Source organism: Eptesicus fuscus, chromosome 12 (assembly GCF_027574615.1).
Source record: "Eptesicus fuscus isolate TK198812 chromosome 12, DD_ASM_mEF_20220401, whole genome shotgun sequence".
NCBI lineage: Eukaryota > Metazoa > Chordata > Mammalia > Chiroptera > Vespertilionidae > Eptesicus > Eptesicus fuscus.
The window spans coordinates 23,680,372-23,706,430 of NC_072484.1; the positions used below are offsets into that span (position 1 = coordinate 23,680,372).

Here is a 26,059-nt window from a genome sequence, read left to right on the forward strand (position 1 = left end):
ACTCCACAGTGCACAGGAGCGCTACTGTTTACTGAAGTGAGGCATCTAGCAAATACCTGAGGGGCCTGTATCTATGTGGCAGGTTCCTTTGGGAAAACTAGAATAAACTTATAGATGTCTAAAAGAAATCATTCTAGAAATCTAAGTAAGAAATGACACCCAAAATATGCTAACCCCCAACCAGAATATACCTATGTGCTTTTAAGTGATAATGTACTTTGGTTGTACATTGTACAGGAACTAGACATGCTGTCATTTGTTCAGTGTGTCAACTTGGAAGAGACAGCCTTGCCCAATATTTAACTTAAAGGAAGTATCACCAATGACTCCTGAATGAAAAGAGCAAAATTGGGAACTGAAAAAAAAAAAAGGATTCTTTGTGTATTTTAGCTATATTAGGAAATTTAACAATAACTTTGCTGGAAAGTGCTTTTTGAAATATTAATCATCAAATTTACAGCAGGAAGATCCTAACATCATCTACTCTAAGACTATTTTACAAATGAGGAAGCAGAAGTCTAGAATATTGAGAGGTTAGCTCCAAGTTTTGTGGCATTTGGGGGGATCAGGCCTATATTCATTTCTTGGGGCTACCATAGCAAAGTACCAAAATTGGGTGGCTTAAAACAACAGAAATGCATAGTCTCACAGTTCCTGAGCCTAGAAGTCCAAAAAGAAGGTGTCGCAGGATGGATGCCTTCTGAGGGCGTGAGGGAGAATCTGTCTCATGCCTCACTCCTGGCTTCTGGTAGCAACACACATTCCTGGGCTTGTAGACAGCTTTCTCCCAGTATCTTCACATAGTCTTCACTCTGTGTGTTACTGGATTACCGCCACTCTAATGACATCATTTGAACTTAATAACCTCTTTACAGACCCTATTTCCAAAAAAATGATTGCATTCTGAGGTACTGGGACTTTGAACTTTGGCATATTTTTTGTGGGGGAAGTAATTCAACCCACATAGCAAGGACTATGGGAGAACTCTGTTCAGGAACTGAACAGAATCCAGGTCCCCCAACTCCATTCCAGCAGCCTTTCTTATTTACAAGATTCTCCCTGCTTCTGGCACATACTGCACATTGTGGGGTCCACAGATGACAGGCCCTACTTAGAAAGTCAGATATGACTTCTCCCACCCACAATAAACTGTTATTTTGCAAAAGCCAATGACACCTTCAAATATAAGCAAAGGGAAAACATCATCCCACTTGGTCACTAAATGTTCACCAATGTATTTTACCTTCCTCCCTCACAAAAATGCTGGAAATATTTCTGTAGTAGGCTGGTCCTCACCTCTAAAATGTCTACTGTTCAGAGGAGGAGATTATATGGAAACATGACTGGAGGAAGAACAAATTAAACTTATTCTCCTATTTTGTGCAAGCCCAACCCTCTTATGCATCTTAGCCTGCCCAGAAAAGGAAATGCGTGCAGAATTTCCTTTGGTGAGAAGAAACCTCAGGGGCCTTGGATTCCCAACAGGCCTCAGTTTCTTTCTGCCACCCAAGTTACACAGCCAGTGGCTGGCTAATTAACTAAGCAGAGGCAAGGAGGCCCGGTTCATTCTCGTTAGTGCTTCATCCTGGTAGTGGCATCCTGCAGTGGCTCTGTTCTAACTATTCAATCACCACCCTGCTGCCTAAGCATTCTTGAGTCTGAAGGTAATTGTCATACCGTCTCACCAATTTCCATTATAAGTTAATGACATCTGTATTACTGAGTCATAAAAAAGTCTATCCAAAGAACTGTACTAACAATTACATGGAACTGATTTCCCTAAGTGGCCCCTTAACAAACACACACCCGCCCTTTTCCATTAAGGATCCTGATCTACAGCTGGCCTTGGAAAACTGGGAATTATGTTTTACTGCACAAGATCTAACAAGTTATTACAGTTTCAAACATTTTTTGAATAATTAAGGGCTGACAGAATTAGACTGGATGTTGTTTTTGCTGTTGTTTTTTTTAACCCTCAAAGAGCTATTGCCTTAAGGAATAAATATTTTTCTACAGTTCAGGACAAAGAGTTCAGTCCGGGCTGGAAGGGCGTGGGGCTGCTCTAATCCAAACCTTTTTGCTAAATAGACACTAAGGCCCACACTGAAGTGAAATCAAAATCAATGATGAAACGAACGAAATCAACACTTTATTATTCCCTTCATTTGATTATTCAGAAGAAACAAAGAAAGTTCGAATATAGAGATTCAAGCATTACTCAGTTTCAATAGGAGAATTTTTTTTCAGACTAGAATCCTTTCAAATTTTTAAATGTTCTGAGAAATACTAGGGTTTAAATGTTCTGAGAAATACTAGGTTTGAATGTTTAGTGTAACTAGCTTGATGCTAAACACCATTTAAAGGACTATTAATTATCTCAGAGTTTAACATTTTGTAAACAGTAACACTGAACGGCACTATTTACACCTCTCCCTGATCATTTATCCCAGGAAAGATGCAACAATACTGATTTACTTTATAAGACCCGATCACCTTTCCTACCAGCATTCCCTCTATCAGCAAATTCATCCAAACCTCTGATTGCAATGCTCATGTCCATACACATCAGCCCCCAAGCCTCATTTCTCCTCTGTGTATAGCGATTAAAATTTTTACCGGGAAATTGCAAGGATTAAAAGAAAACACATGGAAAGTGCCTGGACACAGGTCATCTGCCTTTCAGTTTCTCCCCAGAACCTTTTCCTCTCCACTCCAGCAGCATCTCACTGCTACCTTTGTGATCGTCTAACCCCACCCCCCAGGAGGGGTATTTCTTTGCCTCTGAACTACGTAGGACTTGGTATCCTACATACAACACACCCTCAATGAATTTCTGCCTGAGCATTTCAAATAAAACATTTCTGTCTTATTTGTAAGACTCTGTTAGACTCCCTATCTAGTAAAATAAAAAGTGAGGAGTTGATAATTATGTTGCTTAAGGTGCAAAAAAAAAAAAGCAACAACCAATTATATAAACCTTCTTAAATATATATGTTTCTTGCACATAAGAGATGCAAAAAAACAGCCAAATTATTCACATGGTCAATCAATAACTTTAATGGTGAATTTGCAAAATTTTATCTAATAATTTCTTGGTTCAAGAACCCACTGATTCCGTGATGCCCAACAAAAGAAGCCCAATCTCGACTTTTGGGCTTAAGAGCTCATGGGCAATTTGAAGCCACTCTTTCCACCCAACTCTATTTCCAGTTCTTCCCTCAGCTTCAGTCAGTCCTCTCTCTTCATAGTCCCACACACAAGCCATCTTCATATCTATCCTCGGAGCTTTTGTGTGCAGCATTCCCAAGTACATAATGCTATTGGTCGGGGATTCAGTATACCCACGTAGGTACCAATAACTCCACAGGCTTTTCTGAGCAGTCCTAGTCACCACCTCCTTCACTTCCTCCTCAGACACTATGTGGACAATGTGAACACTTGAGATTTTACATGGGGCCTGTGTTACTAGCTATCTTTTTCATATGTGCATGGCTTAGTCTCCTAACTAGAATATATTTTTTTAGAGGATAAGGACTATATCTTACTTATTCTTTCATTCAGTTATGAATTAAGTATATACAGGGGTAGCCACTGTGGAAAGCAGTATGGAGTTACCTTAAAAAATTGAAAATGGAACTGCCTTATGACCCAGCAATTCCACTTCTGGGAATTTATCCGAAGAAACCCAAAACACTAATTTGAAAGAATATATATACCCCTATGTCTATTTGCATGTTTTTAAAATAAGAGTGTAGGAGCAAATACTGCAAGATGTTAAAAGTAATGGGAATATGGAATTTGAGAGTGAGAGTATGGAAATTTTTTGTTTTGTTATGTGTTTCAGATTTTTTAAAATTTCCCAAATGGGGTAAATAAAGAAGTTTACAAAGAGACTGTAAGTTATATGGCATTGATTCTTATTTTGCATCCACAGTAGCTGAGTACCCAGATTGCCCTCAACTTTCCTGGGAAGTAGCCCTATACCTACACACTTGTTAAGGTCTCCCTAACTTCCAACCCCAAGACCAGGTCAAGATCTGGGCAGAGGCCTTAGTCAGGGAAAGTATATATCTCCCTAATTCTAGTACTTAGGTGGTTTTCTCTTGCTTCTCTCTGACTATGGAGATAACATGCCTTTTTCTCCAGGACTGACCCCTCTTCCTTCTCTCACTTCTCCTCTTTGCATACACTCTCACCCCACCACACTTGGTAAGCCAAAGGAGCTCAAGAATCTCTCCCTTGACAGGGGCACCCAGCCTCAGAAGAGCATGGATCATTAAGGTTCTACAAAGGACAATGGGGCCCAGAACTGACCTTTGACTAACAGTCTTCAATGCATCTTTTTCCCTAAAAGACTTTTCTTGAGGGCAATAAAAGAAGAAGAATCGTGGGTTCCAGGATCCTCTCTTCAGTCAATACACCTGCCCTGCCTACTTCCCAAGATAATGTATTTTAATATGGTTAGTTATATAGTTAATAAAACTTTAAAAATTATAAATCACTAATAAGTAGTCATTACTGGACAAAGGCAATTCTAAACCAGTCTCTTTATAAAACTGCAGCTAGTATTTTCAATCTTCATCAAAGTATACAACTTTCAGTAAAAGATCCCAGGCTTGAAACGTGCCTTTACCATTTTCTACCTCCAACTGTAGCAAAATACTCAACTTCACTGCCCTTCACATCCACGACCCGCCAACAGTAAGGTGTCATTAACAGTACTGTGAGAATTAAACCGGATGTGTAAAAACACATATTAAATAGGATAATATGTGAAAAGCTTAGTAGGTAGCCAGTAAATGTTAGTTCCCCTCTTGTGCTGTCACAAGATCTTTTAAAAGAGAGCATGTAATTTAAAAAAATCACAACACACTTGAACTTCACATCATATGGAGCTGAAATGAAATACCTGAAAGGAATAGGAGGGAGCCTACATAATCTTAAAACTGGTTTGCTTCCCAACTGGTACATTTAATCTTATTACTAATAGCTAAGTTTAGTAAATGTTTACTAATTACCAGGCACTGGGTTAGGCGCTTTTACTGTAGCAATATTATAAAGGTTGACACTTATATCCCCAGCTTAGAGAGAAAGAATCAAGAGCCCCAAGGTAGAAAAAGTGGTGGGGTCCATCTGACTAACGTGTAAAACCCCAACAAGAATCCCCTGCAAAATAAAATCAGAAATCTAAGACATACTGGTGGTATCTTCAGAACCTAGGTAACCAAAATCAAGTTTTCCTGACTACTCTTTGTCATGTGAAAATCCACATTAATGCCCTAATAAGATACTTCTAATAATATTACTTAGAACTTAAACTGAAGACTAAAGGAAAGAGCTAGGTTCTTTTGGATTGGTGGAGGAGAATTACTAACAGAGCTGATATTTGGAAAATTCAGCTTAAATTCGCTTGAAGAATGTCAACGTCACATGGTACCACTCACTTTTTCCAAATTGGCCTTTAGCTGGTTTAAATTACTTAATTTAAAATTGCCCTCAATACTGAAGATGGATGATAGGTAGGTACATCAATGTTCATTATACTCCTCCCCTTTAATAATTTTTAATTTTTCCATAAAAGAGTTTTTTAAGTCTATACACACACTTCTCCTATGACCCCTGCCCAGAGAGGCTGATTCATGTAAATTTATAGACACCCTTCTCTGGATAATTTTAACTTTTCCTAAAAATAAACATTCCAGTCACCACGAGTGAGGGGGCAGCAGCTCAGGAATGCACTGTCATGGCAGATGGCGAATCAGTCATTGTAGGAAGTGAAACAGACTCAAGCAGCATCGGAGCTGATACAGCGACATCTGATTCCATTGGGCCATCTTTGAAAAAGTAAGCATTTCATCAGCTGTTGGAAGACTGCACAGTGGTTAGCAGAACCACTTGGTGACAATCAAAAATACTAAAGCTACAATGCAATTTCTGTTGTTTCACACACTGAAGGAAGTACAAATGGAATGCTGAGTCAAAATTAAATATGCAGACTCATAGCTGACTAGCGACTTGCTAGAATGCATTCAGGGCTTCAGAATTTAAGATTCAATGTCAGATTCATGCTACTGAAGACTAGGTCCCCTCCTGACTCTGAATGTAATCTACAGGGTAGATATTCAGAGATTCTGGTAGAATGACATGCTCTTTGATACTTTTCCTGATTTACTGCAATATTATGGTTTAATTACCATAACATATACACACTAAAGAATGTGAACAACCTACAAATGCCTCAACATGCACACCAACAATAAAACAAGTTGCAAACTGTAAAGTAAAGCAGTAATTATGAGCATCCTCATCCCCAGTAACCGAGAGAACCTTCTCAAGGGTCAGATTATTTTAGCTACCTCTTGAATGCCCCTGAGGCCTCCCTACAAACTTTAAGTACTCATTATTATGTTCTGTAAGAAGACCTGTCTATGGGATTGCCAAGGAGAAATTGTATAGCAAAGTCTCTAAACCATAAAACACTGCTGTATTAACTTTTGGGGTAACCTATGCCCTTTTTTCCGACAACTGCTATGCCCAATAGTGGGCATGAGCACAGAGAGCCATTTGTGCACTAAGGAACACTGCCCGTGCCATAGTCATTGGAACAGTCACCTCCAGAAGTTTGCTTATTGGGGCAAGGTACAGCAGTCTTGTAAAATATGTCATTGAAAGGTGAGGAGCCATCCTGATCTACAATGTGCACAGGGGAACAGAGAGAAGCCAGCAGAGAAAGAGTGACAAGGAATACTCAGAGACCAGGGCTCTGCTCTCAAAGAGGCCCACAGTGGAGCTGCCATGGGCAGCCAGAAGCTATCTCCAGGACTTCACAAAGCTCAGTGCCAATGTACTCTGGGATACTCCCATTCCCTTATCATAAAGTACCCTGTTCTAGTTCTGGGAGTTTGCACAGGTTTGTTTCTTCCTCCAAAGAGCCTTGACTAGCACCAGCCCAGGAGAGTTCTTATGTCCCTAAATAAGGTACTAAGTTCTCTTGGGCAACTTTTCAGATTCTCACCTTCTGCTCCACAGGAATCTTCATCCGTTCATGAAGGAGCTGGACTACATCAGCACTTTCCAATGTATTTTATGCTCCTCCTAGAACCCATTTAAACTCTATGCAGAATCTCAATACATCAAAAGAATAGATAGCAGCTGAGCCACTCAGGGACGGAGATCTGGCTTGGGTCTCCATGGGAACCAGGCACTTTCAGGAAACACTGCAGGAAGCCATGAGGGTGATGCTCTCTGGGGCCCATGGTTCTGCCTGAATACCTTCACATTAGAATTAAATAAAAAGAACTGCAATTAATGTCTTCCACTACTGTTGTCTCAAAACAGGTAACAAGTAAGGTAAAGGAGAAAGATGCTAACACTTTCTGAGTGATGACTCATTGCTAGAATTAACAATAATCCAAGAAGTGAGTTTATATTAATACTATTTAATTAACCCTATATAACATAGATACAAAAGCTCAGAATGACTGTCACTTCCCAAAGTGCATGTCAATGTTAAGGCCCTGATTCAAACCCAGGCCTTTCTGCCTCCAAATTATTTCTACTATATAATATACAAAAAAATTCTTCAAATAAAAATTCATAGAATTATAGAAATGTAGGACTAGACAGGTCCTAAGAGACTCCATAATTCAAAACCTCATTTAATAGATAAAGGAACTATCTAATAGATAAAAGAACTATAGTAAGACAGCCACCAACAATTCCTCCTCTCCTTGGTATATGCACATGGCTTCTCCCATTAAGAGGTGGAATCTATTTCCTTTCCTCCTGACCTTGTTGGAGACCTAGGTCTCCTTACTGACCAAAGAATATGGTGGAAGAAACAGTTTGCCAGTTCCAGACACAGCCTCACAGCTTCCACTGCCATGTTCTCTAGGGAAGCCAGACACCATGCCATACGGGAGCTCGAGCTAGCTTCTACTGAATGACAAGACAGCCTGTGAAGAGACAAAGGCATCATGGAGAAGAATGGAACATGTGAGTGAAGTGTTCTTGAGCTCTCTAGCCCAGTAATGACTCGAATGTATCCAAGCAAGTGACCCCAGCCAATGCCGTGTACTAGTAAAGCAGAAAAACTACCCAGCTGGATCTTCTGACCCATAAAATTATAAACAGGCTGGTAACACAGCTATAGATCACTAAAACAAGAGATGTTAACTGACCTGTCCATAGTCAGGAACCAATATCAAACACTAACATATAAGCCCCTGACTTTCGGCCCCAGCCACCTGCCACTGTAGCCCACTAAGAAAACTGACACACAAATAGGGCACCCAACAGATTGATGCCTGTGGCTTTGCCACAACATTCAATTCGGAAACAGATCTGAACAAAATTACTGTACTCATCTGTTTGCGACTCAGCTATGCAGGGCACTCTGGCACCTCTGTTCCACTAACCTACTGCTATTTAAAATTTGACACATTAATTTCTCATTGCAAATCCCCCTAAGGATAAGAACAGGAGATCATCAGCCTTGTCTGTGTCTAGTGCCTAACCCAGGGCCTTGCATGCCAGGGATAAATGAAGATTTGCTAATTGACACCTCCCACATGAAAAGAATTAGACTAGTCTTCACTCCAAAGAATTATGAGACCATGAACAAATAAGATGCTAAGGCCAAGTCCCTCTAACACTATACAGAATTTCACCATAAAATAATTACTGAGGGCCTATAACATGCATAAAATGTTATTTTCCCAAACACTTTCAGAGCATTATGTCTTTTATTATTAATCTGATGCTCACAAGAAACCCTGTCAAACATATGGAGCTATTATTGAAGAAATGGATGCACAGAGAGGTAACAGGATTCACCAAAATCATACAGTTTTCACAAGTAAAATCACAATGTGAATTCAGGAAACCCGATTAAAAGTTGGATGTTAACGCCACCTTCTAGAATTCTTTCCTCAAAAACCTGATGATCCAACTTTCAAGTACTATTAAAGAAGAAGAAGAAGAAGAAGAAGAAGAAGAAGAAGAAGAAGAAGAAACCTAGAGCAACATCAATGAGATATAGAGAATCACAGAAATTTAGAACTACATACGATCTCAACATTAATCCATAAAATATAGAGTTGGCCCTTGAACAACATGGGTTTGAACTTCGTAGGTCCACTTATACATGGATTTTTTTTTCAATAAATATGTAGTGAATTTTTCTGGTAATGAGAACTGTGATGCTAGGCCTGGCACATGCCTTGCCAGAACCTATATGATGCTATACCTTTGTGAACCAAACAGCATAACATTCTTTCTTAGCTCACACATGTCTATGTGAATGTGTAGGATCACTATTAAGAACTCATTACCTGCCCAGCCAATGTGGTTCAGTGGTTGAGCATGGAGGTCATGGTTCGATTCCTGGTCAGGGCACATGCCTGGGTTGCGGCCAGATCCCCAGTATGGGGCATGCAGAAGCCAGCCAATCAGTGATTCTCTCATCATTAATGTTTCTAATCTCTCTCCCTCTCCCTTCCTCTATGAAATCAATAAAAAATATTTTTTTTAAAAAGAACTCATTACTTGATGTTTCTACTAGTCCTAAAATCAGAATTTATTGTCACATGCTACTCACATTTGTCACATGCAATAAAGTAGTGTATACATACACACAGTGGCCTAGTTTCCAATATTACTTAATCATGGATATTCCAAGGTTACTACCAGAGAAGCATCTGAAGGACGTAGGTGGACACTGTGCATCTTTTTACATTATTTCGCTAACATATGGATTGCTGCACACACAGGCTATTTCAGTGGAATGCCATTTCCACGGAATTCCCAGGGATTGTACAATGCAAGGGCACTCTGTCAGTCCCCACCCCACCTCTTGATTCTTAACCTCGCATCCCCTAAACTGACAGTAATGATAACAGTAAGGAAAGGTGAGGAAGAAGAGCAGTAACTGTAATAACACTGACAGCAAGAACTTGTCCCAGTTCCCCTATGGCCTTTACTGCTGGGACCAGGGCTGGGATGGGGTCCCAAAGTTTACTAAGGAGAAGGGGATCCTCACTCTCAGCCCATCAATTCTGGTTCCTGAATCTGGAAGGAAAGAATGCCAGAGGCTGTCTGTGTCACTCTGAGAATGCTTTCTCTGAGGCCACTTTGGATAGTCTGGGTTGTTGTGATTGTTTTCTCCTGCTGCAGTTAATGGTGTTGTTTCCTGGTAAGAAGAACTGTCAGACAAAGCAATTTAAATATTCACAAGCATAACAGGCTACGGATGAGAGCATATGCACACAACTTCCAGGCAAACAAACACAGGCATTTAGGATATCAGGATAATTTAGGAATGAGCCAGCAATTTAAAAAGCACTTCCTTTGCTGTGCTTCCTTGCATCACAATGTCTGCAATTACTTTACAAAACATGGAACAATGACGCCCTCTACAGACCTCAGAGAAAATCCAAGGAACTTACTGAGTTCCCTTAACTGTGAGAGATCCTGTCTACTTTCCGGCTAAAAGTTATTTTTTACTCTAGAATAAATTAATAACATACAAAGTACATGCTTTCTATGAATGTTGGAAAAATTAAAGTATCAAGGTCTAACACAAAAGTGCTAATTAGGATAAAATATAATAATGCCAAATAATTAACATTATTATACTGAAATGATTTACTTTCCTAAAGGACATAGAGACACAAATTCTACACATTGTCATTTTCTATTAACAGAAGCTATTTTCAAAACAATTACTTAAAATATTTTCAAAGTGGAACTGTGGACTCCTAAAAGGAGAAATAGTTTCAGATGGAAAAAAAATTTAAGAAATATACCACAAATTGAAGATTACAACATTCTCTGTCTGGAACTGAAAAAAGACCAGTAAAAAATAATTCTAAGCCTGAATGACTTCCCTGTTCTCCATGAACCATGAAGGAAGAAACTTCTCAACTTTGTAATAAGGAAAGTGGGGGGTTCTGACACCTCACACAATGCTCCAGATTACACAAGGCCTGTGTGGATACAAAAGCAGCAGCACAGGTCCTTTTTCTCGGGGAATATGGCTGGGACAGTATGTTGTAAAAGCTTATGTACGTGTATGTATAAACTGGAGAATATACCTAAAATATGACAACATAAGCTGCACATAATGGGTAAAGGAACAAAGTGAGAGGGTAATAAATGTGGGAAAAGTTTGGATCGTGTGTCAAAGGAAAAGCGAGTCATTGGTCAAGCCTGGACAAAGCTGATGGGCAAAGACTAAGAAAGAAAAAAAAAAAAAAAAAAAAGGCGAGAGAACAGGAAGAGGGAAAACCACAGGCCATATACTGCAGGAAAGGCAAATGCACCAGTTTTATAGGAATAGGTGGGCCAAGTTCCCAAGTTCCAAGTTGAAAACATGGTCAAAGTTAAAGAGGGGAGGGTAGTTTGCAGAGTACTTTAAATTGAGCTGGAGAGTCTGGATTAGATTTGATTAAACAAATGGATTTACTCTGAGAATGTAAGCAAGAAAGCAACATGATGAAAATGGTGTTAAGAAAACATTATCCTGTCACTTGTCTGGATGAACTAAAATGGCAGGACAAAAAAGGCATCGAGTTTAATGCAGAAATACAAGCAAGAAGTAGGCTAAAGGCTGGATTTGTAATAAAGGAAAAGCAGCAAGTCCAAGAGACTCTACAAAGGGTGGGTGCATTAGTTAGATTATTATGAATACAGAACGACGACACACCATAATTTGGCAAGCCCAGGCTGTGCGAGGATAGTACCAAGACGTTCAAAGCAAAAGTCAGTTTAGAAGAAAACTATGCCAAAGTGAATTCTTGGTTTGAGGTTTTAGGGATCAATTTAGGCAGAGACTTCATGGTGGCAGGTAGCAAGTTGAAGCAAAAATCAGGGTGAGAAGCCAGGGCTGTACTTAAACACTTGCTAATCATGCAGAAAAGGAGTAGATGAGTTTATACACATGGGAAAAAAGTGAAAAAATATAGCCCAGAAAATTGCTTGTCTGGCCAGACAGGCAGAGAGAATACTTGGAAAAGGAAGTTTCATTTCAAGTTCAACAAGAACTTTGTTTCAAAGTCATCAGCACTCAGAGCAAACACCCTATTGAGTGAGAAGGTACCTAAAAGCTTTATGCCTGAGGCAGAATTACCTGGGTAACTGTTGGTAAACTATTATGAATTGTATTTCGATTCTATCAGGTAATCAACATACATTTAGTTGAACAGTTTCCAGCCTGCTCAAAGTCATGGAACAGACAACATAAAGTGGGGAAAAAACAGCAGCCTACTTAATTTTGAGCATGTCATCAACCACTAAGCAAACTCTTACTGATCGTGATGTCTTTAAAACTCAAACCTCTCCAAGGAACACACAGAATTAAGAAAGGAACTGGAATATGAACAGTTTAATTACTGGGAAAAGAAATACAGAGGTGCTTCTTTCACTTTGAAAAGTTTCACAAAGACAAATGCCTTTGTAAAAATAGTCTTAGGGATAAAGACTGCACACTCCTCAAATTCATTTCTAGTAAAAAATGTAACCATTTAAAAGTTTTATAACTTATTCTGTTAGGACACATCAGTCTTATTGTCTTAAAATTTAGTAGAAAGGCATTACCTAGAACTCAACTGATATAAAACTATTTGCATAAATTTTTTTTCAATAATAATACCCCAAATCAATGCATCTATTTTCAAATGAGCACAGATGACAAAATCAGTACCACATTCCCCTTTAGGTAACTGAAAACCTAGGACACAGGATTGAAGTCATTCATTGAGGCAAACCAGCAAGACAAAAGCCCATTTGCTATTCAACTTTCTTTCCGTGGAAGTTCAAAGCATGGCTCTTCACTTTTACTTTTATTATAAAGGGGAAATCACTGTCAATTCTTGTGCATATTTCTCTTTTTGTGGTTGTTCTAAGGAATGCAAAGACTAAGGTTAACTGAAATTCAGAGCAGAACATAAAACTATAATTGCTACAAAGTAGTGGAAAGAAAAACATAAATAGGGAAGATTCAAGGAGATTTTAAAAATGTAAAATCTCTCCTCTCCTCATTAACATTAATAAAATCTGAAACCTGTTATTTTAGATTTAGAAAATGACTCACCCTTCCTACCCCAAAAGTCCAGCTCCCCACCCCATCCCAACTCCCACCCCCTAATAAAAAGTGGACAACTATCAACAGCAAAAGTTAAAGCTTTGAGTCTCCTGGAATGGGTGGGAAGGAAGAGGAGGGGGTCATTACACATTCCCTGTGGAAGAAGACAAAGCCAGTCCACATTCCAGGGAAATCTGGCTGGTCCGAGTTTTTCCTAAATACAGATTGGCCTGTCACTAAGCCAGGCTCTGTAATCTTCCCAGGCTGCCACAGCTAGGAGCGCCAGGAATCCCTTTTAATTAATCAAGCCCTCTCAACAAAAATTTTCCCACCCACAATAAAGTGGACTGGGGGGAAGGGAAGCAGTAGAGCAAGCTTTGTAGCCAAAAGAAATTTAGGCTTTGGTATAATACCTAACTAATCCAAGAAAACAGATGCAGGAAGCAAAGGAAATGATCTACAGAGAGAGAATGAGGTAGGAACCTTTCATATTACTGCTTTGCTGGAACCCAAGTTGAAAATTTAAAATCATAGGAGTGAAACCTGGCAGCATTATATACTTTTAAAAATACCTTCAAAGCAGGGAATGGACCCATAAACTTTTGAGAGGTAGATACCATGCATATTAATTTGACACTTTTGACAGTAATTTATTACTGAAGTTTATTTTCTTTTCATTAAAGCTTTGTGTTTTAATGGATAAAAGTCCATAATTAAGATTATTATATGTCATGTCTATTTCTTGCTTCCACTTGCAAAGGAAATGACCTTGCCTTGGCCTTACTAATTTACCCGCCCTTGCAGCCACTTTAACCCAAGGTAACTTCATTGAAAGTTTACACTGACAAGGTGCAAGAAGGAAGGTGTACAGAAGGATTTTTGCATACTTGTGATATAAAGCTGTGTCCAATAAAGCAGATACTAGGTATGTGCATCACGAGATATATTTATATACTGAAATCAGCATTTATACATAAATATTTCAGACTTTGAAGACAATGAGGTCTTTGTTGCCACTATTTAACTCTGCCACTGTAGCATAAAAGCAGCCAGAGACCATACCTAAACAAATGGGAGTGGCTATGTTCCAATAAACCTGTATTTACAAAACAAGCAGCTGACCCTTGGCCCCTTATCATTTTGGAAAATCTAAAACACTGCAGTGGGTAGTAGAGCTAGAATTAAGATCACTAAGGAGCCTTGGGGAGACGTGTCTGCTATCACCACTACTTTCAACTGAGAAAGGAGTCACTAAAGCACATATAGGATGTATCTCCCTGTCACAGCTGCAGTGGCTCAGAAGTCAAGAGACCCTGAAAGCTATGGTTCCAAGGATACTCTCTCATTATTGCCATTTCCTGGAATTCTGGCCTAGCAGAGTGGGAGGCCAGAGCCAAAGCAGTTTGGGGGGGTGGGAGGGGAGAAGGGAGGGGAGGGAAGCACTCTTACTTGCAAGAAGGTCAGAAGACCTTTCTTCATTTGAAGGATTTAAAGGGTAGATAATTAATCCCATTCCAGGGAAAGAGAATAAACAACTGAGATGCAAGTGGCAAATTATTTGGTGTTCACCTAGTTTTCTGTTACTTTGGGAGCCATGCTGTATCCAAGTAGTTTTGAACCCAAATAATCAAAAGTAGATGAATCTATCTATATGAAAATTTGCATAAGTTAATTCCATTTAAATTTTATTTAGCCTTCTAATTTTTTATCATAGTCATGCATAGCAGATTAAAATGACATCAAAAACAGGTTTTGCCTGGCCCCTGTGGCTCAGTAGTTGAGCATGGACCTATGAACTTCGAAGTCGCAGTTCAATTCCCAGTCAGGGCACATGCCTGGGTTGCGGGCTCAAGGCAACCGACAGATGATTCTCTCTCATCATTGATGTTTCTATCTCTCTCTCCCCCTTCCTCTCTCTGATATCAATAAAAACATCTTTAGAAACAAACGAAAAACGAAAGCTCAGCTGTGAAGAGAGTTCTGGGTTGGAAACCATTATCCTTAGAATACTGAGAGGATTGGTCCACTGTCCCCAGCTGCTGCTGTTGAGAAGGCTGTTCTGAATCTGATCCTCTGTACATGATCTGTTTTTCCACTGGGATCTTCTCTGTATTCCCAATGTTCTAAAATGTTAGGATAATGTGCCTTGGTACCACTCTTTTTCATTGACTCCGTTGGGTACACACTCACAGCAACTTGTAAAGAGAAACTCTGTGTCCATAACGATGGAAATTTTTATTGTATTATTTCTTTCATGATTTCCCTTTCCACTACTTTGTTTTCCTTTCCAGAATGCTAATTTTCATATTCTCTCATCTTCTTGTGATTTCTCCCCACATTTTTATCTATAATCTTTTTGTTCTACTCCCTGAGCAATATTTCTCAACCATCTTCCCATACTTCACTGAATTTTTATTTCTACTAAGCACTTTTAATTTTCAAGAGCGCTTTCCTATTCTCAGGAATTTCCCTTGTTTACAAAATCCTGATCTTGTTACATGGTTATAATTGTTTCCTTTATTGCTCTGAGAATACTAATTATAGTGTTCTAAAAGTCTTCTTTTGCTCCCTAGAATCTCTTTGACCCTCTGAATTTCCTTGTTCATTTTTTCCTCTTTCTCAAGTTTTCCTTAAATCTCTGGTGATACTCTTTTGTCCATAATAATAATAATAGGCCAAGAGGTGTCATGACCAAAAGGACCAAACAACCCGTCACCAGGAGGTACATGGAGCACCTCTCATCCATAACGACCTAACAACTGGTCACTATGACACCCACTGTGGCCGGTAAACTGCCCAATCAGGGGGTGGGGCTGGTGGCCAACCTCACAGCCCCTCCCCGCTACCGGCCTGCCCCTGATCAGACTCTCCCACCCCGATCAAGAGCCAGGCCTGCTGGCCAAATGCCCCCTACTTCCCCCCGCCCCCGCCAGCGACTCCCCCATCAGCCTGCCCCACCAAGATAGGCCTGCAGCCCTTCCCCCCGCCAGCCTGCCCCTGACCCACCCTACCTCAATAGGGGGTGGGGCTGGGTGGCTAACCTCCTGCAGCCCCTCCCTCTGGCCGCCCCACCCCTGCACGAATTCATGCACTGGGTCTCTAGTTCATAATTAAGAACAGACATGCTGATCAGAAATGTTGATTGGAAACTTTGTATAGATGGGTGGGACTTACTGACTGCTGGGGTTTGGGAATCCAGTGGGAAGTCAAATATTTAGTTGGAGATCCCAAATACAGGCTCTACTAATATATCAGACAAGTAGACTTTAGGTTAAGAAGTATGACTAGAGCCCTGAACGGTGCAGCTCAGTCGGGTGTCTCCCTGTGTGCCAAAAGGTCACTAGTTCAATTCCTAATCAGGGCACATTCCTGGGTTGGTCCCTGGTCAGGGCTTGGTCCCTGGTCGGGATACGTGTGGGAGGCAGCATGGAAGTTGAAGTACATATGTCAAACATCCATGTGACCTAAGTGACATATGCAGTTCAATGCACCTGACAACTAACACATTTTCAAGCAGTTATGGAATATTTACCATAATTTTACCAAAGTTATGATTAGAAAATTCCCAAATACTCAGAAACTATATAATAGACATTTAAATAACTCAATGATCAAAAATGAAATCACAATAAAATTTAGAAAATATTTTAATTTGAAAAGCAAAGTCCCTACAAAACAAGAGGGATATAATAAAGTAGGAAACACTTAGAGACAAATTTATAGCTTTAAGTGTATATATTAGAAAATAAGAAAGGCTAAAAATCAATGACTTAAGTTTCCATTTTAAGAAACTGGATAAAAGAAGAGCAAATTTGCTCAAAGAAAGCAGAAGAAAGAAAATAAAGAAATCAATAAAATAGAAAACAATTATACAAGGAAAAAAATCAGTCAGAAGTTGGTTCCTGAAAAAATAAACTAGTTAATTAATAAATTCCTAACCATAATACTCAATAATTACTCCTTTGAAAATTCAAATCAATGCCAAGACCGGTTTGGCTCATTGGATAGAGCGTCGGCCTGCGGACTGAAAGGTCCCAGGTTCGATTCCGGTCAAGGGTGTGTGCCTTGGTTGCAGGCACATCCCCAGTGGGGGGTGTGCAGGCGGCAGCTGATCAATGTTTCTCTCTCATCGATGTTTCTGGCTCTCTGTCCCTCTCCCTTCCTCTCTGTAAAAAATCAATAAAATATATTAAAAAAAAAAAGAAAATGCAAATCAAAACCACACTTCGCCCTGGCCATTGTGATTCAGTTGGTTGAACATAGTCCCATGCACCAAAAAGTTGTACTGGTTTGATTCCTGGTCACAGTACATTCCCAGGTTTCAATCCCCAGTAGGGGGCATACAGGAGGCAGCTGAATGATGTTTCTCTCTCTCTCTCTCTCCTCTCCCTTCTTCTCTCTCTAAAATCAATAAAAGCATATTTAAAAAAAAATAACCACACCTCATACCTGTCAGAATGACTATTATCAAAAAAACAAAAGATAAATGCTGGTGGGGATATGGGAAAAAGGGAATCCTGGTTAGTCCAGGAATAGTGGGAATGTAAATATCATACAGCCTTTATGAAAAACAGTATGGTGTTCCTCAAAAACTTAAAAATAAAACTACCATATGATCCAGCAATCTCTCTTCTGGGTATATATCCAAAGGAGAGGAAATCACTATCTTGAAAAGATTCCCCCATTCCCACGTGCATTGCAGCATTATTCTCAATAGCCACAATATGGACACAACCTAAGTGTTTATTGATAGATAAATGGATAAAGAAAATGTGATACATACACACACACACACACACACACACACACACACACACACACACTGGAATATTATTCAGCGATAAAAAAGAAAATCCTGCCATATGCAACAACGTGGACAGATTTTGAGGGCATTATGCTAAGTAAAGTAAGTCAGACAATAAGAAAGGCAAACACTGTTTGATCTCACTAATATATGGAATCTAAAAACATCTAACTCAGTGGATAAAAAGTTGTAGTACATAGATATAATGAATTATTACTGTCATATAAAAGAATAAAATCTCACTTTCTATGACAGGTAAGGATGGACCTAGAGGATCTTATGCTAAGTGAAATAAGCCAGTCAGAGAAAGACAAATCTCTATATATAAAACCCTAATATGCAAATAGACCAAATGGCAGAATAACCAAACAACTGAACAACTGGTCACTATGACGTGTGCTGATCACCAGGGGGCGCGCGTAGAATATAACGGGCATTGGCAGCAGGTGGCAGAGCACAGAACGTGGCAGGCGTCAGCCATGGCGGGATGGTGGTGCAGGTGAGCAGGGGCACCAGACCAAAGCAGGATGCCGGTCGCTGTCATCAGGGCGAGCCTCTGGTGGTTACTGAAAATTCTTTGCTCTCTCCCACCATGGTCCCGCTTGGCACTCACACTTGCTGCCGGTGCCCAGCGCTGGCCCCAATAGCTTGGTGCCATCAGCAGGTGCGAGCGGCAGCTGCCGGCCCTGATTGCCCCTCAGGGCTTCTCCATCTTCCCCTGCTCCTGAGGGGCAATCGGGGCTGGCAGCCGCCTCTCACACCTGTTGCTGGCGCTGATGCCACTGCTCACACTCACTGCCAGCTCTGACCCCGCTTGCACCCACAGACGGCGCCAGAGCTGCCGCTCACACCCACTGCTGACACCTGGCACCGGTCTCAATCGCTCGGCGCCGTCAGTGGGTACGAGCGGCAGCTGTCAACCCCAATCGCCCCTCAGGGCTTCTCCACCTCCCCCTGCTCCTGAGGGGTGATCGGGGCAGCAGCCACTGCTTGTACCCACTGACAGTGCTGGCCCCACGGAGGATGGGCCGAGACCCGCCCCTGTGCCCACCACAGCCTCGCGGCCCTTAGTTCCTTTCAAGGTGCACGAATTCTTTTTTTTTTTTTTATGGAGATTTATTGAAGATCAAGTACAGACTCCCATGTGGGGAGAGGGAAAGAGTCCCACAGAATGGACTCCCAAGTAGGGAGAGGGAGAAGGGTCCCCTGAACTGACTCCCACATGGGGAGGGGGAAAAGTCCCCAAGGTGCACGAATTCTTGCACTGAGCCACTAGTACCATATAATTTCACTATTTGTGGAATCTAAAGAACAAAACAAACAAAATAGAAGCAAACTCATAGACACAGAGAACAGGCTAATGGTTGCCAGAGGGGAAGTGGTTGGGAGGCTGGGTGAAAAAGGTAAAGGGATTAAGAAGTATAAATTGTTAGTTTCAAAATAGTCACAGGGATGTAAAGTGCAGCACAGAGAATATAGTCAATAATATTGTAATAACTATGTACAGTGTCAGGTACATACTTAAAATACCGGGGGAATCACTTTATAAAGTATACTAGAGGCCCAGTGCACGGATTCGTGCACCAGTGGGGTCCCTCGGTGTAGCCTGTGGGGATTGGCCAAAACCAGCAGTCCAATGCTGCCTGTCACTCCTGCCTGCCGCTCCTGCTCATCCCGGCCCCGCTGTGCCTGCCGCCGCCGCCACTCAGTAGGCTCGCTGCCCCTCCACTGTGGTCTCTGGGCTGCAGCGGGCAGCTGTGAGCCCTGCTTCTGGTGCCCATCGGTCAGCTGAGCAGTGCTCCCACTGTGGGAGCACACTCACCACCAGGGGGCAGCTCCTGCATTGAGTGTCTGCCCTGTGGTGGTCAGTGCACGTCATAGCAACCAGTCGAACCAGTCCACCAGTCACTTAGGCTTTTATATATACAGACTACAGGCTCGAGGCACGAAATTCATGCAAGGGGCTCAGCTCTCGCAGCCCCAGCTGCCTCAGCCGGCCCTCACAGCCCCGGCTTAGTCCAGAAGGTCGTCAGGAAGGTCATCTGGACGGTTGTTCTGCTGTTTGTTCTAATTAGCATATAAGCTCTGTATTATATAAGATGATTTTCTAACCACTATGCTGTACACCTGAAACTAATATAAAATAATATTGAATATCAACATTAATAAAAACTAAAATTTAAAAAATAAAGTAAATAAAAACATTGAACTCATAGAAACAGAGTAGAGTGATAGTTGGCAGGGGCTGAGCAGTGGGGGAAATGGGGAGATGTTGGTCAAAGGTTACAAACTTCCTGTTATAAGATGAATAAGGATCTAAATGTATAGCATGGTGATTACAGATAACAATGCTGTACTGTATATTTGAAAGTTGCTATGAGAGTAGAGCTTCAATATTCTCAGCATAGCAACAAAATATTAATTATGTGAGGTGAAGGATGTGTTAGCTTTATTGTGGTAAACACTTCACCATATATATGTTTATCAAATCATCACACTGTACACCTTGAACTTAACAATATTATATGACAATTACATCTCAACAAAGCTGGGGGGGAAATCATCACTCCTTTGGAAGGTTCAAGCCTGGCCTTTAGAATGTTTGAGAACCAAGATAGCTTAGAGCTGGTATCCTAATGCCCCAAAGGGATAGAAGAGAAAAGGGAATTGGGGATGAACCCATTCTAGTTAAGCCCAAAGTTGTAAAGAACTTCAACTTTCAGTTCTTCACACAATGCCTGACACACAAATAAGTACTCAATTTGTACTTATCCTCCTATATGCTCTGGTTCATATGGATAAGTTTGTCCATAATTTCTTAGAATAGGAACTATTCAATAGAGCTTTTTCCTTCATTCTCTTGAGAAACTGCAACCTTCATAGAAATACAAAAAAAAATCTCTGCTTGCTGACCAAGGGAAGCAACATGGAAGCTTGCCATCTATCCAGGGCCTTGGGAGGAGAGAGGGGAAGGGAGAAGACCCAAAAATTACTAAAACACCAACCTTGTGCCAGACTCTGTTTTGAGTTGTAAAGTCATACTACACACAAGGTGGTGGAATCCAAAGCCATGAAATTAATATAAAACCTAGTCCAAAATCATTGAAATGCCAAGGGCTCCAGCAGAAGTAAACTTGAAACTACTCAACTGCTCTGTGGGGCCAATAGGTCTTTCCAGCCGTGTGTGTGTGTGTGTGTGTGTGTGTGTGTGTGTGTATACAATTAAAAATTACACAATGAACAATCCAATAATTTCAGTGACCAATTTATTCCACACTTCATAAATAACAGTGGGAATAATAGGACAATCCCAAACAGACTATGAAATAAATTTAAAATTATGAAGGACTTAAAAGGAAGAAATAGAAACATGTTGAAAAAATAGAACAAGTATATAAAAAGAATTAGCAGATTTTGAATTAAAAAAATAACCAAACACATTCTCAAATGAAAAATGCAGTTATTAAAAATAAACAAGTTTGCCGAAACTGGTTTGGCTCAGTGAATAGAGCGTCGGTCTGCGGACTGAAAGGTCCCAGGTTCGATTCCGGTCAAGGGCATGTACATTGGTTGCGGGCACATCCCCGGTAGGGGGTGTGCAAGAGGCAACTGGTCAATGTTTCTCTCTCATCGATGTTTCTAGCTCTCTGTCCCTCTCCTTTCCTCTCTGTAAAAAATCAATAAAATATATTTAAAAAAAATAATAAAAAAATAAAAATAAACAAGTTAAAGAGTAGATTAATAGATTAAATACATATGAAAAGTTTTTAATAAATGAAAGAAGGTCTGATAAAAAGCACTCTGAATGCAACACAAAGGCAGAAAAAGAAGAGAAAAAGGAAAAGGAAAACGGCCAAGCAGCACTCATACAAGATTACTGGAACAGCATTCATCAGAGAAGGCACATGGTAATGACATCATTAAGTGTGCATGTCCCCTACTAACCATGACACTATGGAAGTGCATAGCAATCTGGAAGGGTGAGATGTCAGATATTCAGAATGGCATCGCAGTGCTCCAGGCTTTTAAGCTGCATGATTGGGAAAGCACTGGCCTTTGCCTGTGTGACCAGAGGCAGGAATACAATCACAATGTGATGTGTAAAATCTTTCATATAATGTTTTAGAACTCTGTTTATATCCCTAACCAGTTAGCTTGATACCCATGGTTGAGGTAACTCCCCTGCTTGGCATAATCTAAGAGCTAGGTTCTAAGCCTTCATGGTGCAACTGTGAGATGGGAAAATACAGTAGCAGGATTTGCCACATCAGTGTGTATGGCCTGGAAATCAGCAGACCCATCTCTGGCATAATTAGGGGATGGGGTCCAAGCTTTGTGGTTGACCAGGATTGTTTGCTCTACTGGGTCATAGCCAGTTTGGGCAGAACTTTGCAAGAGGCCCAGTCCTTTACTGAGCAGTCCAGGGGCTCAGTCCTGGACAAGTTAATATCACCCCTCTAACACATAAGAAACTATCCTATCTAATAAAAGCCTAATATGCAAATTGTCCCCTTGGGCAATCAGGAGTTCGACTGGGAGACCAGGAGTCAACTGCTCGCTATGATATGCGCTGACCACCAGGGGGCAGCGCGGAACATGTCAGCAAGGCGACACTGGCAGCGGGCAGCAGTGAAGGCGCTGCCAGCCCTGATGAGCCCGACAAGAGCGGGACCGCAGCAGGATGGTGGGGCAGGTGAGGGGAACTGGGGGTGGGTGGTGGCAACCAACCTTCTGTGGCACCTGGACGGGGGGCTGCAACCTCTCACTGGCTACCTGGGGGCAGGGAGACGGGGACGGAGGTGCGGTGAGAATATGAGATGTTCAACAAGTTCACTCTCAGTCCCCCAGCTACCCTCCCCTGGGACGCCAGGGCTCGCGTGCCAGGGAAGCCCCCGCGCTCAGGTGCTGGATGCCCGCGAGGAGCCCACCCCGCACCTGCGCAGCCTCTTCCAGGTGAGTCAGGCCACAGCTAACGGGGCCACAGGAGCCGGTTGGGCTCCCCGTGGGTTCGTGCAGGAGCGAGGCTGGCCGGAGGCCCATGCTGTGCCCCAGCCCATGGTGTCCAGCCACACTCACCACATCTCTCCATGGGGACTCAGGTGCCATGACTCAGGTGGAGCGGGGCTCGCGGGGGCCCGGGGACCCAGGTGTTGTCCAGGGCCTAGAGGTCAGCTGGCACCTGCCCTTCCACACCAGATGCTTGTGCTTTGATTGCCAGCCAGGCCCAGGGACCACACCCGTGCACAAATTTCGTGCACTGGGCCTCTAGTTTATTAAATGAGACTATCCGACAAACTCTGTTTAAGAGTTTCAAGTTCTACTTGACTGAAACTGAGATTATGCAGGGAGAGAATAAAGAGGAGCACTACCCAAAGAGAAAATGATCAAGATTTTCCACAATGAATAAAAACTTGAATCTTTCAAATGAAGATGTACTGGTATATCTCATCCAAGCCAGATAAATAAACGCAAGTCTTTATCTTGATATTTAATAGTAGAATTGCAGAACATCACAAAGAGAAATAAAATCTTAAGAGCAACCAGAGAGAAAAGACAGATAACCAAGAGAGGAATCACAATGAGGCTGACAGCAGATTTCTGTGGTAACTAGTCTCCACAGATTACCCCGCCAAGCTTCCCCTTCCCTGTAAGTGCATACTGCTTCTCATATCAAGAGGTGCAGCTTCCCTGAGGCTGGGTTAGAATGCGCTGACCAATAGAATGCCGCAGAAATGGGATCTGAGACTTTGGCTGCCATAAGAGGACTGGCAAATTACACTTCTTTCTTCTTGCAACTCTTGCTGTGGGACACCATCTTTCAAATCTCGGCCACCAAGTTAGAAGAAGCCCAACCTATGCAGAGTAGCCACACAAATGAGAACTAGAAGGGCAACAATTTACAGCCCCAAGTATGATTCCACACGCAGTCAAGTATTAACTGTGAGTAGTCATCTTTGGTGGTCTATCTGAATTGAGTCCCCACATAATTGTAGCTCCAGGCAACATCAAAAAGAGAAACGACCCCACTGATACCAGGCAACTTACAGAATCATGAGAAAGAAAATGGCTCATTTTTTAAGACACTAAATGTAAATTTTAAATTGATAATTAAAACATTTTCAGTTGCAATAATAGATCCCAGAAGATAATGGAAAAATATATCTAAAGTGTTGAGGAAAAATAATGCTCAACCTAGAATTCTATAACAAACTACATCTTTTTCTAGAGTAAGATCAAAAGGTATTCTTAGACAAATAGTGAAAGTTCACCACTTAATAAACTCTCACAGAGAGAAATACTACAGAACAACTGGTATAAGAAATGACTATAAAAAATGACTATAAGCAATAAAATTTATAAGTATGTTGTAAATCTAAGTAAGCACTGACGTGCTAAAAAGATACAATTATAATTTTAAATAGTATCTGACCTGGTTAACTAATTTGTCTATTAGTGTTTTGGTGTTTTGAATTCATCCTACATAATAAAAAGGTAATATGTAAATTACTATCACTCCACTACGCCCACGATTGGGCCAGCAGGAGGTGCAGGGGGTGGGACTCGGGGTGGTCGGGGTGGTGATTGGGCTGGCAGGACACTGAGCTCGCGTCGCCAGTGGCAGCACGAGCTCAGCATCTGCCCCATGGCTGTGCTGTGGCACAGAAGGGGCCTCTGGGGCAGCGAGCCAGGCATTTGGAGGCCCCGGCTGACGAGGCGGCGCGGCTCCCAGGGGAGGAGTCTGGCGGCGGTCGGGCCGAAGGAGCGCGCGGCGGCGTCCGCAGAGGACACGGGTTTCTACGCAGCCCAGGTCGGCCGAGGGAGGGCTCATGAGGGAGCCAGAAGGCAGAGGAGGTGGCGGCGGCCCCAGCAAGACCCTGGCCTGGGCTCCGGCCGCCGGAGGACCACGCCCCCGCCCCGCCTCGCCCTAGGGGCCCAGGGACTTCGGAGCTGCCGGCCACACCGGGTCCCGACCAGCGGACAGACAGCCTACACATGCATGATTTAATCATGCACTGGGCCTCTAGTACTAAATAAAATAGTAGCATAGAGAAAATGCCCTAAAAAAAGAGCCAATATATATGAAAGCATCTCTGAGACATTATACCCACTATTTATCAGTTCTTCCTGCCTCCTTCCCACATACATGATCCTCCCACGTCTCCACACCTGAGAAGGTCTTAGCCCCAAACATTAAGGGATAGAGAAGAGACACTTGTAAGTGTTATGCCCAGAGTTCAGGATCCCCAATAATCAACCACCAGGGAGCCTTTTCTCCGATGCAAAAGCAAAGAGTCTTTATTCAAACCCGGGTTTGGCTCCCGGCCTCTTTCTGGCGCAGCAGTGAGACCAGAGAGCGAGCCCCGGGAGAACGATAGGTTATAAAGGGTTGGTCATTTGGGTGGGCTTAGGGAAGTGACGTGGGTTACAGAGATTGCCTTATTAGGACCTAAGCTGCGTCTCTGGAGCTTTATTGGTCCACTCAGGCAGTGGTTGGGGAAGTTAGGACATTCCTGGCGCTCCTGTGGCCACTCCCAGCAGGGGAGGAGGGGGGATCAGACTGACTAGCTCTGCAAGATGGAGGATAGCCAGTTCTGCTTTGTCCTTTCAGTAAGAGAAAAGCAAAAGAGGGCAGCCAGGCAAGAGAATCTCCCCTAGCATTCACCAGGTGCAACATTTGATGCCTAGTTTTTCATTTTCATCTGCTTTGTCAGAATAAAAAATTATGTCATGGACATACAATGTGAATGATAATTTTTAAAATTAAGGACCAAGTAATGCCTTTCGGTCAGAAGACAGCAACTCCCATAATCATATAAACTACAAATTTTCTCCCCATGTCTAATTCTAAACATGAAAATTTTCAATCCCCTATTTAAAGTTTTCAGTAGAGAACCAAATTTAAAGAGTAGAAAAAAAGTTCAGAGCTTCTACTTCCAATTAACATAGAACTTAGTTATACTAGAAAGTGATTAATCGTTTTAAAGAATACTATTAAGAATTACTTACTTTAATAGCAAATTTCTTTGACGCCATGGCTTACTGATTCCAAAGTAATTACAGACCTTTAACAGAAGAAAAAGAAAGTTAAAAGTAAGTATATAAAAATCTCTGTCTATTTGAATATTACACGGGAGAAAGGTTGGCTGAATAGTCAAATATCAATAGGTATTTGC

General features: G+C 41.7%; 1 protein-coding gene across 1 annotated transcript in view; it reads right to left on the reverse strand.

Annotated features, from left to right (window-relative positions):
• SLX4IP (SLX4 interacting protein) overlaps positions 1 to 26,059 on the reverse strand; it is a 196,624-nt gene that overhangs the window by 149,134 nt on the left and 21,431 nt on the right. Inside the window, exon 2 of the mRNA XM_008141281.3 lies at positions 25,893 to 25,948. Within this exon, the coding sequence (XP_008139503.2) occupies positions 25,893 to 25,919 (27 nt within the window). The 5' untranslated portion in view covers positions 25,920 to 25,948. The remainder of the gene's footprint in view (positions 1 to 25,892; positions 25,949 to 26,059) is intronic.